Consider the following 17,511-nt stretch of genomic DNA (forward strand, 5'->3'; position numbering starts at 1 on the left):
TGTCTCCGCTCCATCCTCAACATTCATTGGAGCGACTTCATCTCCAACATCGAAGTACTCGAGATGGCAGAGGCCGACAGCATCGAATCCACGCTGCTGAAGATCCAACTGCGCTGGGTAGATCACGTCTTCAGAATGGAGGACCATCGCCTTCCCAAGATCGTGTTATATGGCGAGCTCTCCACTGGCCACTGAGACAGAGGTGCACCAAAGAAGAGGTACAAGGACTGCCTAAAGAAAGCTCTTGGTGCCTGCCACATTGACCACCGCCAGTGGGCTGATATCGCCTCAAACCGTGCATCTTGGCGCCTCACAGTTTGGCGGGCAGCAACCTCCTTTGAAGAAGACCGCAGAGCCCACCTCCTTTGAAGAAGACCGCAGAGCCCACCTCCCATTCAAAAGACAAAGGAGGAAAAACCCAACACCCAACCCCCAACCAACCAATTTTCCCTTGCAACCGCTGCAACCGTGTCTGCCTGTTCCGCATCGGACTTGTCAGCCACAAACGAGCCTGCAGCTGACGTGGACTTTACCCCTCCATAAATCTTCGTCCGTGAAGCCAAGCTAAAGAGAAAAGAAGAGTAATACAATAAAAATGTAATATATATGATACACTTCAACTGTTCTCAGTCGTAAGGCTAACAAAGAGTCACCATGTGCATTGCCCAGTGCCCCTGCCAATAGGAGAAAGCAAAGCAAAAGAGTGATCTTTCAGGGTTACTGAGTGTCCATGGATTTGCTTCCAGTGCTCCCTCAACCTCTGCAGCTGCACAGACACCAGTTTAAGCCATCAGCAACCCAAGGCCCAGGTCCAAACCTCCGATATGATCAGGGAGCCTTCAGTGCCTGAGGTCCTTTCGGAACCCTTTTTGTCTTCAGCACCCTCTAGACTCCCGGGTTCCGACACCTGCTACTCATGAGCCAGTCTCCCACAGTTCATGCGGGTCTCCCGACCGCAAGTCCGACCATTTATCTTGTCAGAAGGCAGTTTAGCAGGATTACTTCCAAGAAGGTGTCACTGGCTCAGCTCTGCGCTTGCGTTTTGCTGCTGCTATCACAGTTGCACAATTTTAGGGCATGCTTTTTGGAGCAATGTCATCAGAGAGTGTGAAGGCTGATCATGTGGCCTGTGCTGATGATATCAGCTCCTTGATGCAAGTGCTACTCAATTTGACTGATGAGCTCCAGTGGGGCTTGGGCCAAACAACAAAGGAAAGGTATTCCTTGTGATGTAAAGTATCAAGAGCTGTGATGATCTTGTCTGGAAATTATAGATTTTAAAATGAGTAATTGCAATCTAAAACATTGTAGGTGAAGATTTTGACAGCAGTGATCTTTTTTTATTAAACTCAGAGCCACCCCGAGATGGGACTGGTTAGTCTTCCAACAACACCGGTGCTCCCAACAACTCCAACCACACCCTTGGGAACAACGCCTCCTTCGTCAGATGGCAAGTCTTTCTGAAATTAATGTCCATTTCCCCATTCCCTCCTCCTTTGGAGCTGCTGAACTCTGCCTGGACTCCCACAGGAACCGAATGCTTCCTACTGTATTTCAGGTGGTTCTTCAAGTGGTCAACGATGGGTGTGTGGTGAGATTAATTCTGTTCTTGCTTTGATGTCTGAAGGTTGACTAGGCACTCCCCAGGATGGGAATTCATGGTTGCTTTATACTCTTCATCCATCCAGTTGGCATTGAGGCAAGTTAAGTTATATGAGGAGAAATAAGCTATTCAGCCCATCGAGTCTGCCCCACCTTTGAATCATGAGCTGATTCATTTTCCTGCTCAGTCCTACTGCCCGGCCTTCTCCCCATAATCTTTGATGCCCTGGCTCATCAAGAACCTATCAATCTCTGCCATTAATACACCCAATGACTGGGTCACCACAACCATCTGTGGCAACAAATGCCACAGATTTACTACCTTCTGGCTAAAGAAATTCCTCCACATCTCAGTTCTATGTGGACACCTGTCAATCCTGAAGTTGTGCCCTCTTGTCCCAGACTCTCCCACCTTTCTACATCTACTTTGTCTATGCCTTTCAACATTCAAAATGTTTCAATGAGATTCCCCTCTCATTCTCTTAAATTCCAATTAGTACAGGCTAAGCAAAAGCTGTCAAATGCTTTTCATATGATAACCTTTCATTCCAGAAATCATCCTTGTGAACCTCCTCTGAACCCTCTCCAATGTTAGCACATCCTTTCTTAAATGAAGAGCCCAAAACTGCTCGCAATACTACTCCAAGTGAGGTTACATTACTACTGCTGTGATGGCAAGATGTTGACTAACCAGGCATGAGGAAACTAACAAAATCTGGAACCTTCCCTCTAACCTAAAAACAGCTGATAACAGGGAGTGCTTTCATTTCCAGCCCATGAACTGGCTTGTGTCGAGTGCTGGGTCTACAGCAGTGGTTGCCAAACTTTTTCTTTCCACTTAAGGTGGTATATGAGAAGAAAGAAAAAGTTTGAAAAACACTGTTTTTATTGTACCTAATTGACATGTTATGTGCACAGTTTCATAACTCCAAAGGAAATGGGCCAATGACAATTTTTCTCAAGCAAAATATTTCAATAACAATTGGATCTAGAGCAGTGATTCTCAACCTTTTTTCCCCAACTTACATACCACCTTAAGTAATTCTTTACCAATCATTGAGGACCTATATTACTTAAGGTGGTATGCGAATAGAAAGAAAAAGTTTGAAAACCACTGAATAGATGATGTGCCACCTGAAAGGAGTGGTACAAGCAATTTTTAGGTACTTTCAGAAAGGAATTGGATTGAAGGAAGGGTAGTGAGAATAACATGACAGCTTTTTCAATAATGTAGCATTGCCAATAATGCAGCTCTACACTGTAGGACCCTTGGTGTCTGTATGAGCATATATAGAAGTTGGAGTAGGACTGGACCTCTTTGCTTCACTGCATCAGTGTTTTGAGGCTTGGAAGAGTAAGGAAACAGCTTTAATTTTATTTTTTAAATTTACTGGTAATTTTTAATTTTTAAATATTTAGATGTACAGCACAAGCTCATGTCGCCCAATTAACCTACAACCCATGGTGGGAGGAAGCCCCAGGGAAAACCCACGCACACATGGAGAGAATGTACAACTCCTTACAGACAGTGTGGAATTCGAACCCCAGTCCCGATTGCTGGTGATGTAATGGCATTGCGCTAACTGCTATGCCAACCATCCCATGCCCTTTTGGATTGTCTTGGTATGGAACAGGTTCTGATCTTGGTGTTTTATTTTGTTACATTTAATTCCTGGTGTCTCTTTCCACTGTAGTGATGAATTCTACAGAGTTTCCACTGGATCCGAATCTTCACACCAGTAATCTGCTCATCACCTTCCTCAAGTATTGCTCCATTGTCATGCAGGATACAAAAGGCAAGGCAAATATTATTTCTGTAACAATCAGCGGATCGGTATTGGTTGCTCAGGGGAGGTGCTGGCAGAGGGGAAGAGGCTCCGTTTTGATAGGAGAAACTACCTTGTGTTTTGGGTGCCAGAAGTCCTGGCTTACCTATTTGGGGTTGACCAGTTTAGTAATGGGGTCTGGCAGGTCATGAGCCAGGTTCTGAATGCTTCCCTCAACAGTTGCATCGACGTGAAGTTCAGAATGTGTGCCTGTGGAATCCTGCCTTTAGACCTCATTTTGCCCTTTTACACATCATTTCTCAGCTTAGTGACTGAATCGTTCAGTCTTTTTCCATCACCTCCTCTTTTTGACCTCTCTCTACGTGTCAGTGTTGCCCAGTAGCATGATCTGCAATATGGTTCACTCAAACATTTGCATTGGCTTTGTCGTTCAAGCTAATTGTCACACATACATAGATGCATTAATAAAGGTTGTTTTGTGAGCAGGCCAGTTAGATATTTCATACACAGAACAACAGTTAACATAGCGGGTAGCTGTTATAGTGCCAGCGACCCAAATTTGAATCTAGTGCTGTCTGTAAGGAGTTTGTGCTTTCTCCCTGTGACTGCATGGGTTTCCTCTAAGTACTCCAGTTTCCTCCCAGCCCCAAAAATATAAGGGGTTGGTAGGTTAGTTAGGTGTAATAGGGAAACACGGTTTCAAATGGCTGGAATGGGCTTCTGAGTTGTTAAAATAAATACATTATGTAAAACTGCAGAGTTGCAGTTCGGATGGAGTAAAGGGAGTAATTTTATTATTGTGAGGTTGATTCATGATAACAGTGTGAAAGAAACTGATGTTGAATCTGGTGGTGCGTGGTATCATACTCATGACTTCTTGATGAGGGAAGAGAGTGTGGCCGGGTAGGATGAAAAGAGTATGGCCGGGTAGGATGAGCTTTTTAATATGCGATTGAGAAATTTGCCGATAACACTACAGTTGTTGACAAAATCACGAACGGCAATGAGGAAGTGTACATTAGGGAGATAGATCAGGTCGTTGAGTGATTTCACACCAAAAACCTTGCACTCAGCATGAGCAAAACCAAGGAGAGGATTGTAGACACCAGCTGATCATGAGCATAAGACTTCACTCCATCAAGGACATCTACAAGAGTCAGTGTCTCAAGAAAGCAACTGCTATCCTCAAAGAACACCACCACCCAGGCCATGGCCTCTTTATTCTGCTACCATCGGGGATAAAGGTACAGGAGCCTGAAGACAAGCACTCAGCAGCACAAAGACAGTTTCTTCCCCTCTGCCATCATATTCCTGAATGATTAATGAACCTTGCTTTGATTTTTTGTGCACTATTTTTATTTATTTTTGTAAGGTGGCTTATCGAAATGTTTGCACTGTAATGCTGCAACATATCAATGAATTTCATGACTTGTTTTTTTTTAAATTTTTTTATTTTTCACACAACAAACCACATTGATCAAGATGCATACATTTTCCTTTTCAAATATATAGTGTCATTTTCTCCCCCCCCTCCCTCTTCCCCTCCCACCCTCCCTACCTCCCCTCCCATTCATTTAAAGTTCAGAATCTAAGATACATTAAACCCGTCAATGTTGTCACTCAATAAAAATAAACAAGAAATTCCACTGAGTCAGTTCTTTTCATTCTCTTCTCCTTCTGTCATTTTAGGTGGTAGATGTCCCCGGTAGGTTTTCTCTATTATGTTTCATGTATGGCTCCCATATTTGTTCAAATATTGTAATATTATTTCTTAAATTATATGTTATTTTTTCTAATGGAATACATTTATTCATTTCTATATTCCATTGTTGTATTCTCAAGTTATCTTCTAATTTCCAGGCTGACATAATACATTTTTTTGCTACAGCTAGGGCTATCCTAACCAATCTTTTTTGTGCACCCATGGCTTGTTAATGACAATAAATTCTGATTCCGAATACTTTTGCTGCTTTGCCAAGGTAGTGGCAGAGTAGATTGGGAAGCCTGATTCTCAGGATGCATTGAGAAATCTCTGCATTGAAGGGAGGCTATTTGGATTATTGAGATTATACTAACAACCTCCATGACCCTCACCTCCCCCCCCCCCCCCCCCCACCCCGTGACGGTTTATTTCTAATGTTTATCCAATTCCCTCTTCAGCCACTTGATGAAGTCAATTTCCATATTCTCCTGCATTGAAGTAAAAGTCTGCTGGTTTAACATTCTGCCATTGCCACTTTCCTCTTAAATATAAATGAGCTTGCTTATTATCTCCCTGTAAGCATCGTTCTGCATTTATAACATTACGAAAGGACAAGAGACCAAACAAATTGAAGTGCGACATCCTTCTAAAGGACAAAAGTTGTTCTGTGCTCGTGGCTCAGCCTTCCCTTGTTAATGTGGGTTATAGTTTTGCCCTGCTGGAAAGCAGCCAGTTTTTATGCAGTTGCTCTCTCGAATGACATGAATTGTTAAAGCTGCTTTGAGCCCATGGTCTGGACCCATTATCTTACAGGCAGCAATGACTAATCTGGCCCTGAGGTCATCGCTCTTTGATGTGCAGCTATCAAATGGACTTTGTTTGTTTCTTGATGCACACTGTTATATGCTAACTCCTCTAAATGTGTTTTTTTTGCACTAGATTAATATTGTTTTTTTAACCAGTTTTCTTCTCTGCACTCCCATACTTTTCAATGCTTTTCTGACCTCACCTACCTTCCCTTGGTATCCTTTGCAGAGTCTGTTTGCCCCTTTGGTGCCAATTATCCTCTTCTCTGTGTGTCTGAGCACCATCCTGTACTGAGGAAACACAACTGAACCAGATGCAACATGAATGACACATTAAATCAAAGCCCACCTCCCCTCTCAGATGAAGCACTGGATTTCCACTGATACAACCAATGCATTGATTCTTAGTTGCTCAGTCATGTTGGCAGCTGGCTGTGCTAATTGGCTGCCAGGTTTCTTGTGATGGAATTTCAGAAACAGTTAATCCTCGACGATTATTTTTTTAAATTTACGGCATGGTAGAAGCCAATTCCAGCCATAAACCCGTGCCGGCCAATTACACCCAAATTAACCTACAACCCCATAAATTTTGGAGATTGGGAGGAAACTCACGCAGACACATACAAACTCCTTACAGACATCAGTGGATTCAGTCCTAAGGTCGTTGCTGCTTTAATAGCGTTGCGTTAACTGCGTTAACTATGCTGCCTATGTTATGCTGTCGATCCAATCTCTAGATCTTGCACCCTATGCAGTTCATAAGGACAGGGTTTTCCTCTTTCAAAGCCTATGGTAATACTCTGAAATGTATGTGTGCATTCGTCTTCAGATGAGCATCGGTTGAACAGTGCCAAACTTTGCCTGATCATACTCACCTGTATAGCGGAGGTAAGTACAACAGACATACAACTACATTAAGGGAATTCTACAAGCATTAAAAGGTACTTGAAAAACTTCCAAGATGCATGGCCGAGGCAGGTAGAGTCTGGATTAGATATAAAGACAAGCTGCCTCTACGCTCCCAGGGCAGGGACAGAACAGGTTAGATACAGACGGAAGCTCCCTCTACACTGCCCCATCACACACTCCCAGGGCAGGGACAGCATGAATTAGATACAGAACGAAGCTCCCTCCACACTGTCCCATCACACACTCCCAGGGGCAGGGGCAGTACGGGTTAGATACAGAGTGAAGCTGCCTCTACACAGTCCTATCACACACTCCCAGGGAAGGAACAGCACTGGTTAGATACAGAGTGAAGCTCCCTCTACACTGTCCCATCACACACTCCCAGGGGCAGGGGCAGTACGGGTTAGATACAGAGTGAAGCTGCCTCTACACAGTCCTATCACACACTCCCAGGGAAGGAACAGCACCAGTTAGATACAGAGTGAAGCTCCCTCTACACTGTCCCATTGCTTACTCCCAATGCAAGTGCAGCACAATTTAAATGCAGAGTAAAGATCCACATAGGCCTGAGAGTGTGTGGGACAACAAATGAAGAATAAAGCTCCCTCTGAACTGTCCCATCACCCGCTCATAAGGGCTGGATCATCACGTTAGATATGGAGAGTTAATCTCTTTCCATTATCCTGTCAAATGTCCCACGTCCCAGAGCAACATCACCAGTTTTAGATTTTAGAGATACAACACCGTAACAGGCCTGGTCCACACACACCCATGTGACCAATTAACTTACCAACTCCGTACATGTTTGGAACATGGTCGGAAACCAGAGCCCCTTGAGCAAACCCATGCAGACACTGGGAGAATGTACAAAGTTCCTTAAAGACAGCACCAAATTCGAACCCAGGTTGCTATCACTGTAATAGTGATGGGCAAAGCGTTTCACTAACCGTGCTAAAAGGTTTAAGGTTTCATCTCATCTGTTCAGAAAATAACTCAGTCTTGACCTGGATGCTCTAGTGATACTCGAATTTGTATGAATTTATCTGTTGGAGTGCAGGACGGTATTCAGCCCATCAGATACTTGGCAAATCCCACCACAGTTATCCCACCAGTTCGATTCACCCGCAGCTCTGCAACCTATTCTTCCCGCCTTCCTTCAATTCCCCTTTGATTCCTTTTGTCATTTTCTTCAAGAGATCATTTACAGCAGCCAGTGAACTTCCCACAGAGCCACAGGAAGAGCCACACAGTTAGAGCCTGAGGTCAAGTGTGAATGGGGCGAGAGGGAGCAGCTCTAACTGCTGTGCTGTCATGCCGCAGTCTGCAAATCAGACCCTTTCTATGTCACGGTTGATTTTTCTGCTCTGTTGTATTGCAGGACCAGTATGCAAATGCCTTTCTCCATGATGACAACATGAACTTTCGGGTCAACTTGCACAGAATGGTGAGTCTAAAGGCCAGTGTACAGGCACGTAGTCTTTAGGAACAGCACAGCGCAGTCCCAAAGTCGTATGAAGGATTAAAACATGAAAGTCTGCAGTCACTGTGATTGATGTAAAAAAAGAATGATGGAGAAACTCAGCAAGTCAAACAGTGTACTTTACATTGCAAAGATAAAGATCCATAACCAACATTTCGAGCTTGAACCCTTCAACAAGGTATGAGCAAAGTGTAGGCAGAAGCCTGAACAAAATGGTAGGGGGAGGGGAAGGAGGAGGAGCATAGGGCCTCAACCAGGAGGTAATAGGTGGATAAGACAGGGAGGGCACACCAGCAAGCAAGGAGGGGAGGGCTGTTCTGTAAATAGAGAGGGAAGAGGGTGGAGAGCTGGAGGAAGAAGGCAGAGGGATGAGGAAGATAGGGAGAATGGGGAGTAGGCTAGCAAAAACTGATGTTAATGCCATCCAGTTGGAGAGTGCTCAGAAGGAAAATTAAGTATTGCTCCTCCAGTTTGCGGATAGCCCTGGTTTGATGGTACATGAGGCCATGGACAGACATGTCAGTGTGGGAATGGGACACGGAATTGAAATGGCTGGCACCCCTTTGATTTAGAGCTACAATCAACAGGCTTTCTAAGGAGCATAAGAGGAATGAATGAAAGCTAACCAAGGGTGTGAGTACTTGTTACATTCATTTGGGGGTTCTCCTTGGAAGTTGTCTGCAGTTAGGAGCTGCAAGCTGAAGCAAATGGGACCAAGAGTGATTGGGCATGCTCAGTGGGATCTGACCTAGAACAAGGTATGAATTTTAATGGCTGAACTTTTATCAGCTCACCAGAGTCATAATCAGTGCCCATTCAGAGTTGCTTTTCCCCTTTTAGATACAACAGAAGGGCCGAGTGTTTCTGACAAGTTTTGCCTTTGCTTTCCTGTCGTCCTGGGTCCTTGCAACTTACTAAAGAAGCTTTATTTTGATTGGTGTGCAGTAGGCATTGGAATAATGAAACTAAGGCTAAAAGTAGGAAACAAACAAGAAAGACTTTAGATGGTGGAAAACTGGAACAACTCACAAAGTGCTGGAGGAGCTGAGCAGGTCAGGCTGCATGTGGAAAAGGCGATTTAGGCCGGGATACTTCATCAAGACTGGGAAGAAAGAGGGCAGAAGCCAGGATCAGTGTGGGGAGGGGGAGGCTGACGAGCTGGCTGGTGATTGATGAATGTAGTTGGAAGTGGTGGGGGGGTGGGGGGGGGGGGAAAGGTTGGGAGGAGGAAGGAATGGGGAGAAAAGTAAGATTACTTTTCCCACACTTCGTACCCTCTCTTCCCTTCCCCCCCCACCCCTTTTATTCTGGCCAGAAGTGTTGACTCAGTCACCTTCCATGGATGCTGCCTGACCTGCTGAGTTCCTTCAGCATCTTGTGTGGTGTGCCACAAACAGGAAATGTTTTTGTTTATTAGAGGGTGGAAGTTGGAGTTGATTGCACCCCCACCCCCACCCCCGCAAAAATACCGATGGATTCAATTTGAATGATCCATTCTTCTCAATTACCTTGTAGCCCATGAGACATCGGAAGAAGGCTGCAGACAAGAACATCCCTTCACGTCCTCTGGTCTGCGCTGTGTTGGGTAAGTATCACGCGAAAACCTTTTTTATTGTCTCTTCTGCCTATGCTTGTTAACACACTGTTCCTGGCAGGAGAGGAACGAACACAGGATTGGTCTGAGACTCCATTCATATTCCATTGGATTTAGGGGATCTTTATCAATTGTTGAGCACAGCTGATCTCTCTCAAGATCTCTTTCAGTCTGAGATGCCAGTAACTCTAACCCAGTGCTATTGTAAAACTGTGTGAATTTTAATGTGGAGCTGAGTCTTGGGCTTTTCATTCCAGAGTGCTTCTTTCTGCAGTTTACTGAAGTGCAGCAAGTCACTGAAGACTCTTGCCTTCTTTTGAAAGAGGGGAACATACCACACGATTCTCTTCCCTCTTCTGGAATTAGTAAAACCATCGTTATGTGGTGTCTGATAAGGGCACTTTGGTGTCTGGAGGGCCCACAATGGAGAGAGTGCTCATGGGTGTGTAAGTGTGAGATTAAATGGGTGGGTTGAGTCAGTGATACATTTGAAAGGTCACATCACTTATGGAGGCCTTACGCAAGACCAATCCAAGTAGTCCTACATCCTTGCCCCCTGTCCACAGCCCTGCCAGTTTTTCCTTTTGGATACCTTCAGCTCCATCCTTAGCACCCCTGTTGAATCTGCTCCACTGCTCCTCTGGCAGATTAATCCAGACCCCAAATCTTTGCTGCGAATTTTTTCTTTGCGGTTCTTGCGCTAATTACAGTTAAATTCCCTGTTATCCAGAATTCAAGAAACCAGCAGCCTCAAGCAACCGGTAAAAAAATTGCAGAAAATAAATAGGTTAAAAAAAATACGATCGTTTAAAATTGACATGCCTCGCTGTTAGTTTGCCAATCATGCAACATGCAATCTCAAGCAAACAGAAAATTCACTGATCTGGCATCTACCAATCTCCATAGGTGCTGGACACCCGGTGTTTTACAGCATCTCCATTCTGAGCCTAATCGCTCTTCGTGGTGAGAGCAGTTTTCCCTCTGCTCTTTTTAAATCTATCCGATTTCTTCACAATCTCCTCCAGAACATAGATATAGAGGAGGATAACACAGAAACAGGCCCTTCGGCCCACATGTTTGTGCTGAATATGATGCCAAATTAAACTAAATGCTTTCTTCTTGCACATGACCTATATCCTCTGTTCCCTGCATGTTCATGTGTCAGTCTCAAAGCCTCTGAATCGCTGTTTCCACCACTAACCCTGGAAATACATTCCAAGCAACTGTTCAGTATAAAAAGAACATGCCTTGTACATCTCCTTTGAATTTCCCCTTTCTTATCTTAAAAACATGTCCTTTAGAATTTGAGAATTTTACCTTGGGGAAAATGGTTCTCTACACTATCTGTGTCTCTTGTAATATTATAAACTGTTATCGGGTCTCTCTTTAGCCTCCAATGCTCCAGAGAAATAACTCCTGTTCATCCAGCCTCTCCTCATAAGCCCATACCCTTTTTTCCAAGCTGCTTCCTGGTAAATTTCTTCTGTATCCTTTCCAAAACCTCCATATCCTTCTTATCATGGGGTGACCAGAATTGCACACAATTCTGTTCTATGGAGAATGACCCCAGCTTGTCGAGTCAATCTACATTACTTCTCATCCAATGAATCATTTAGGTAACTGTTTGCGTAAGTCCATCTTTAATACAAGATATCTCAGTGGGCGAAGTACTCTGACCATCTCATTTTATATCATGCCTCATGAGCTATTAATGAAGCATGTTCTCTGTAATTACATAAAGACAGCAGCCAATCTGTCTTTAGGACAGCTAGAAACTCTATCACAGTAGCATCTTGGAATCTTTCACTTTCAGCTGAAATGCAAGGCACTTCAAGATTCGGTTAACACGATTAGCATAGCGATTAGCTCAATGCTGTTACAGCACCAATGACCAAGGTTCGAATCCAGTGCTATCTTTAAGGAGTTTGTATGTTCTCCCCATGTTTGCATGGAGTTCCTCCAAGTGCTCTGGTTTCCTCCCACTCTTCAAAATCTTCCAGGGTTGTGGTTTAATTGGGCAGCATGGGCTGAAAGGTCTTGTTACCGTGCTATATCTAAATTTTAAAAATTGAAGATTCCTTCATTATGTAATAGTACAAAACCTGAACTTTTACCTGAAATTGACATTTGCCTGCTGTAAGGCAGACAAAGGGTCACCATTAGAGCTGCCTGGCACCCCTTACAATTCAAGAGAAAGAGAAGCTTAAGACAGTCTCTTCAGTCACTGAGTGTCCATGAATTCACCTCCAGCGCTCCTGTAGCTGCACAGACTCCTGTTTGATTCATCAGTTTAAAAGATGAGAACTGTTACTGTGTGAGACTGGCAACGGGAACATTGGCCTCAGGGTTTTATTATGCTCGGGCCTTTGCCATGTGGACTTGGTCACACCTGACCTGGATATGAAGTTTGCACCCGACTGAGCCAAGCTTGATCTCTAATCCAAGAATGATGTTTCTTGGGCTGGTGTGCGGCATGTGGAGATGGGAGCCTTCAGGAGCAACGAGGAAGGGAAGAGAAGAACGAGCAAATGTAAGTCGCCGACCAATACACAAGACATTGGAATTGGCCCTGAATTTGATGTGGAGCAATGCTGACATGCTGTCTCATTGAATGAAAGGAGATTTCAGTTCACAGCTGCTTTCTGCACATACAGACTTGACAATGTACACATAACAACAGACTATGATTGAACTTTCAGGTATCCCTCTTGACAGCTCTATAAAGGGACTTGTCATCGATGAATTATATAAATGTAATCTGAGTTACCAAAATATTGTTTGTTTCTAATGCATTGGACAATACTTAAAGCAATTGATTAGTTTGCCTATGACTTGGTGAGTACATTTTGGGACTATATTGTTTTAATGCAAGTCATTATTGAGGCACCTATTCTTAGTTAGGATAAGGATACAGATGCTCCAGTTATTCTTCTTGACATAGATTGGAAATGCAATAGGATTGTTGGAATGGAAAAATCCTATCAGCTTGGACCTATTTGAACAAACACCACCAGATTCAAGGACAGTTCCTTTCCTGTCATTATCAGACTCATGAATGAACCTCACAATGGTAATATATTGTTTTCTTTGCTCTATTCTAACTGATCTCCTCCTGTAACTCTGCACTCTGTACAGTTAAATAAGTTGACAAGCTTGACTGCTTGCAAAGCAAACTTTCTCTCCATACTTCTGTGCATGTGACAAGAATGTGAAATCAGTGAGGAGAAAACGACGGCAGGGTTGGTTCCCTGTTTTATCGAACTGACACGAGAACTGGTTTGTAGATGACATTTTTCTCTCTAACCGTGAATGCAATTGCTACAAAACTAGAAGTGGATTTAATAAAAACTTTGAAAAGGAGAATTTGATTACCTAGAATGGAAGAAAGTTGCAGGGCTGGGTGGAAAAAACAGACTCGAAGGACTGATCAGAAACTTCTTTTAAAGAGCCAGCACAAATTCAATGGGCCAAATGTAGGCCCATGTTTGTGAACAGACGTAGTTGAGGTGACATTTGGTTGACATCAGGACTTAGTGAGAGTAAATTATATCAGCTGAAGCCCTGCATTTCCAAAAATGAGGTTTCCTTGAATTTATTTTGTTCTGATTTTTTTTAAAATTAGACTCATTTATTTACTTATCACATGTCCACACACGCTGGATAGCACGCCAAGGTTTGTTGTGCGTTCCGAGATAACAGCAAAAGTAAACAATTCAATACTTCTGACTTCAATGGATCCCAAAGCATTTTTTATAATTTTTATAATTAGTGAAGATGAAAAAAATCTGCAGATAAATAAATAACATGAAAATACCCCAGTGCTGGAAGAACACAGCAGGCCAGGCAGCATCTAGTAGAAGCAGTAAGTCAATGTTTCAGGTCAGGACCCTTTGTCAAGACTGGTGAATGAAAGGAATGTTCAGAGATTTGAAAAAGAGGGTGGTGAGGGGAAGACGTGATTGGCTAGAGAGAGAGAATGGTGGGGGGGGGGGGGGGAATATCCGTGATAGGCTGTAAGGAGAGTAATAGGAAGGAATGCAAGGAGTGCCAAGGAATAATGGAGGGGAAGGGGAGGTTAGGAGGTATATGGAGAAATGAACATTCATTTCTCCAATTTCCATTCACCCCAACCCCTTTCTTTCCCTCCATCTCATCCTATCCTTCCTCTCCTTTTCCCTTCACAATTTCTCCTTATCTATTCTCCATATACCTCCTAACCAGTCCTCTCCCCCCATTCCTCCTAGACACTCCATTGCTTTCCTTTCCATTGTACTTCTCTCCCTTCAGCCTATCACAGATCCCCCTATTTTCTCCCTCTAGCTAATCACTAGTCTCCCCTCCCCCACCCCTTTTTCAATCTCTGAACATTTCTTTCTTGTGAGATGACACTTCACTTTGTGAATCTGCTGGATTGGCATACTGTGTCCGATGCTCCCAGTGTACATTGGCAAGACCCGATGCAGACTTGGAGACCATTTCTTTGAGCACCTACGATCTCTCCACTTGAGGAAGCAGGATCTCCCAGTGGGCGCACATTTTAATTTTACATCCCATTCCATCTGATATGTCCATCCATAACTTTCTCTTCTGTCAAGAGGAGGCCACACTCAGGTTAGAGGAACCACATTTTATATTCTGTCTTGGTAGCCTCCAACCTGATGGCATGAACATTGATTTCTCCATCTTCCGTTAACCCCCCCCACCCCCTTTCTTTTCCCACGATCTCACCCCATCCTCCCCCTTTCCATTTTCCCCTCACATTTTCTCCTTACCTATATTTCATATACCTCCTAACCTCCCCTTCCCCTCCATTCCTCCTAGGCACTCCATTATACTTCTCTTCCTTCAGCCTATCACAGATTCTACCCCCCCCCCACCCCCATCACTAGTCTCCCCCTCCCCCAGCCTCTTTTTCAAATCTCTGAACATTCCTTTCATTCACCAGTCTTGACAAAAGACCCGAAACGTTGACACTGCTTTTACTGTAGGAGCTGCACACATGGCAAGCACTGATAAAGGAAGTGACCAAATCAATCTGTGTTAGGTAGTGTTGGCTTGGAGCTGTGAAATCCTATCATGGTATCTTTTCTGTTCATCAGCAAGGACAAGAAGAAGCCTCTGATTAATTCCTTGACCTCTGCCCCTTCTGGCATGCTCCCTCAGGTCTGTCTGTGTTCAGGTCTCTGAAATGCACCATAAACCCATGAGCTCCTGGCTCTTCTGACAGTCAATGAACCACAGCAATCTGATCAGTCTGATCTCTGACTGGTCCAGTTGGAGCTATCGTTAAACAACTGGAGTACTGGAACACTGAGGCGCAGCTGCATTGTGGTAATATTGGTGAATTGGTCTGAAGGCCCACTCCAGAAGATAAGGAAGTTGAATTAATTTAGTTAAATAATCAAGAACAGTAAGAATGAAATACAGTACAACTCCGATTATCCGAAATCCTCATTTATCCAAAAAAATTTCTGAAACAAATCAGAAATCCTCATTTATCTGAATTTTTTTTTCGGAGCCAAACTGACCTCACAGGTTGAAAAAAAAAATTCACTTGACATGACATTAGAACGACAATTGTCCTCATTTCAGGTACCTCCCCTCTCTTTTTCCATTTCTTCTTTCCATTCCCCTATTGACTTTTCTCTCCAACTTTCCCTCTCAACTGCGTACCACTATCTCCCAGCCGCGTGGTCGGAAGAATGCCTTGTTACGGCAGCAGCGGAGTCGTCGGGCTCCCAGCAGCAGCAGGACCACGTGGGGAGGCGTCGGTGATCAGTGGTGGCCAGCATTTTTTTTGGTGAGAATTAAACATTTTAAAGATTAAAAAAGCCTTCCCTTGTTTGTGTTTAAACACTATTTCAAGTGATTTGCTGTTGCTACTGGGCTATTTTTAAAAATGACCAGTTCTAAAAAAAATGTTTATCAGACATAGACCAGGTCCAACCATTTTGGATAATCGGAGTTGTACTGTAGTTGTAAAAGTCTCTCTGTTCACTAATCACTGAATAGGCCAGAGAGGTGATCTTGTGGATGTTCAAAATTCAGATTTATTGTCAGAGTATATGCATGACATCACATACAACCCTGAGATTCTTTTTCCTGCAGGCCAGGCAGAATTTCAACTTGTTGGTAACTGTAAATAGTACTCGAGAAAATAGATACATATACAAAAGAGAGAATATAAACAGAAAGAAACATAAAATTGTGCAAATGGAAAAAAGAAATACTCAGTAACAAATAATGTGCAAAGTCAGAGGCCTTAAATGAGCCCCTGACTGAGTTTGTGGTTGAGGAGTCTGATGGTGGAGGGGGAGCAACTGTTCCTGAACCTGGTGGTGCGAGTCTTGTGGCACCTACACCTCTTTCCTGATGGCAGCAGCGAGAACAGAGCATGTCCTGGGTGCTGTGGAGCCTCTCCAACACCAGCGTTCCATGTAAATTTTCTCAATGGTGGGTAGAGTTTCGCCTGTGATGTACTGGGCAGTGTCCACTAACTTTTGCCGCTATCTTTGAAGGAAAATCATTTGTTTCCTTTACAGCACCCATTGTCAATGAGGGCCATGGACTGAAATCATAATTTTTTTTTGGTTTTTATGTAGTCCAATGGTTTTGAAATGTTTTCTTTCCACTCACATACTTTAAGTAATCCCTATGCCATAGGTCCTCTGTTATTAGTAAGGGATTACTTAAGGTGGTATGGAGGTGGGGAAAAAAGGTTGGGAACCACTGTTCTAGACCCAATTGTTACTGAAATATTTTGCTTGAGAAAAATTGTTATAGGCCCATTTCTTTTGGAGTTCTGAAACCGTGCACATAACGAGTCAATTAGGTACGATTAAAACAGTGGTTTTAATCCCTTACTCATCACTGGGCACCTATGGCATAGGGATTACTTAAAGTGGTATGTGAGTGGGAAGAAAAAGTTTGAAAACCACTGATGTAGTCAGTAGGAGAGAAGGACAGAAGAAACCATCTAAATGACTGCTTCACAGGGAAGCGGTTCCATAAATTTTGAGTAGAGTCCTTAAGAGGGTCATAGCCAAAAACAAGGTTGAGAATGGCTGCTTTACAGCACATGTGATTCTGGACCCACAGAAATGAAGCTGATTATCAACTGCCCTCTGAAGTAACCTCGCAGCCACTTAATCCATTGGCAAAAAAAGGTTTTCTCTGGGGACTGAGATCATGCTGTCATCTCATGGTTGGGATCAATCTGCCCAGCGCAGCCTGAACATCACACTTCATCCTGCATGTTGCGAATAACAAGAGTGTGTGCAAATCCTATGAATTAAAAGGCAGCCTGCCTGAAGAGAGAATATAGGATTGTTTCACATTTGGCTGGGTATATTCATTATCGCTAATGGTGAATGGAGGACCATCGCCTTCCCAAGATCGTGTTATATGGCGAGCTCTCCACCGGCCACCGTGACAGAGGTGCACCAAAGAAAAGGTACAAGGACTGCCTAAAGAAAACTCTTGGTGCCTGCCACATTGACCACCGCCAGTGGGCTGATCTCGCCTCAAACCGTGCATCTTGGCGCCCCACAGTTTGGCGGGCAGCAACCTCCTTTGAAGAAGACCGCAGAGCCCACCTCACTGACAAAAGGCAAAGGAGGAAAAACCCAACA

The 17,511-nt window shown here is 43.7% G+C and overlaps 1 protein-coding gene across 8 annotated transcripts in view; it reads left to right on the forward strand.

Moving 5' to 3' along the window:
* Window positions 1–17,511, forward strand: part of armh3 (armadillo like helical domain containing 3) — a 156,057-nt gene that overhangs the window by 47,890 nt on the left and 90,656 nt on the right. For all 8 annotated transcript variants that reach the window (XM_069900227.1, XM_069900223.1, XM_069900225.1 and 5 more), the window contains 5 exons: window positions 1,354–1,450; window positions 3,297–3,398; window positions 6,727–6,785; window positions 8,185–8,250; window positions 9,802–9,871. In XM_069900227.1, coding sequence (XP_069756328.1) covers window positions 1,354–1,450; window positions 3,297–3,398; window positions 6,727–6,785; window positions 8,185–8,250; window positions 9,802–9,871 — 394 coding nt within the window. The remainder of the gene's footprint in view (window positions 1–1,353; window positions 1,451–3,296; window positions 3,399–6,726; window positions 6,786–8,184; window positions 8,251–9,801; window positions 9,872–17,511) is intronic.

This window comes from Narcine bancroftii, chromosome 10 (genome assembly GCF_036971445.1).
Source record: "Narcine bancroftii isolate sNarBan1 chromosome 10, sNarBan1.hap1, whole genome shotgun sequence".
In the NCBI taxonomy this organism is placed as follows: domain Eukaryota; kingdom Metazoa; phylum Chordata; class Chondrichthyes; order Torpediniformes; family Narcinidae; genus Narcine; species Narcine bancroftii.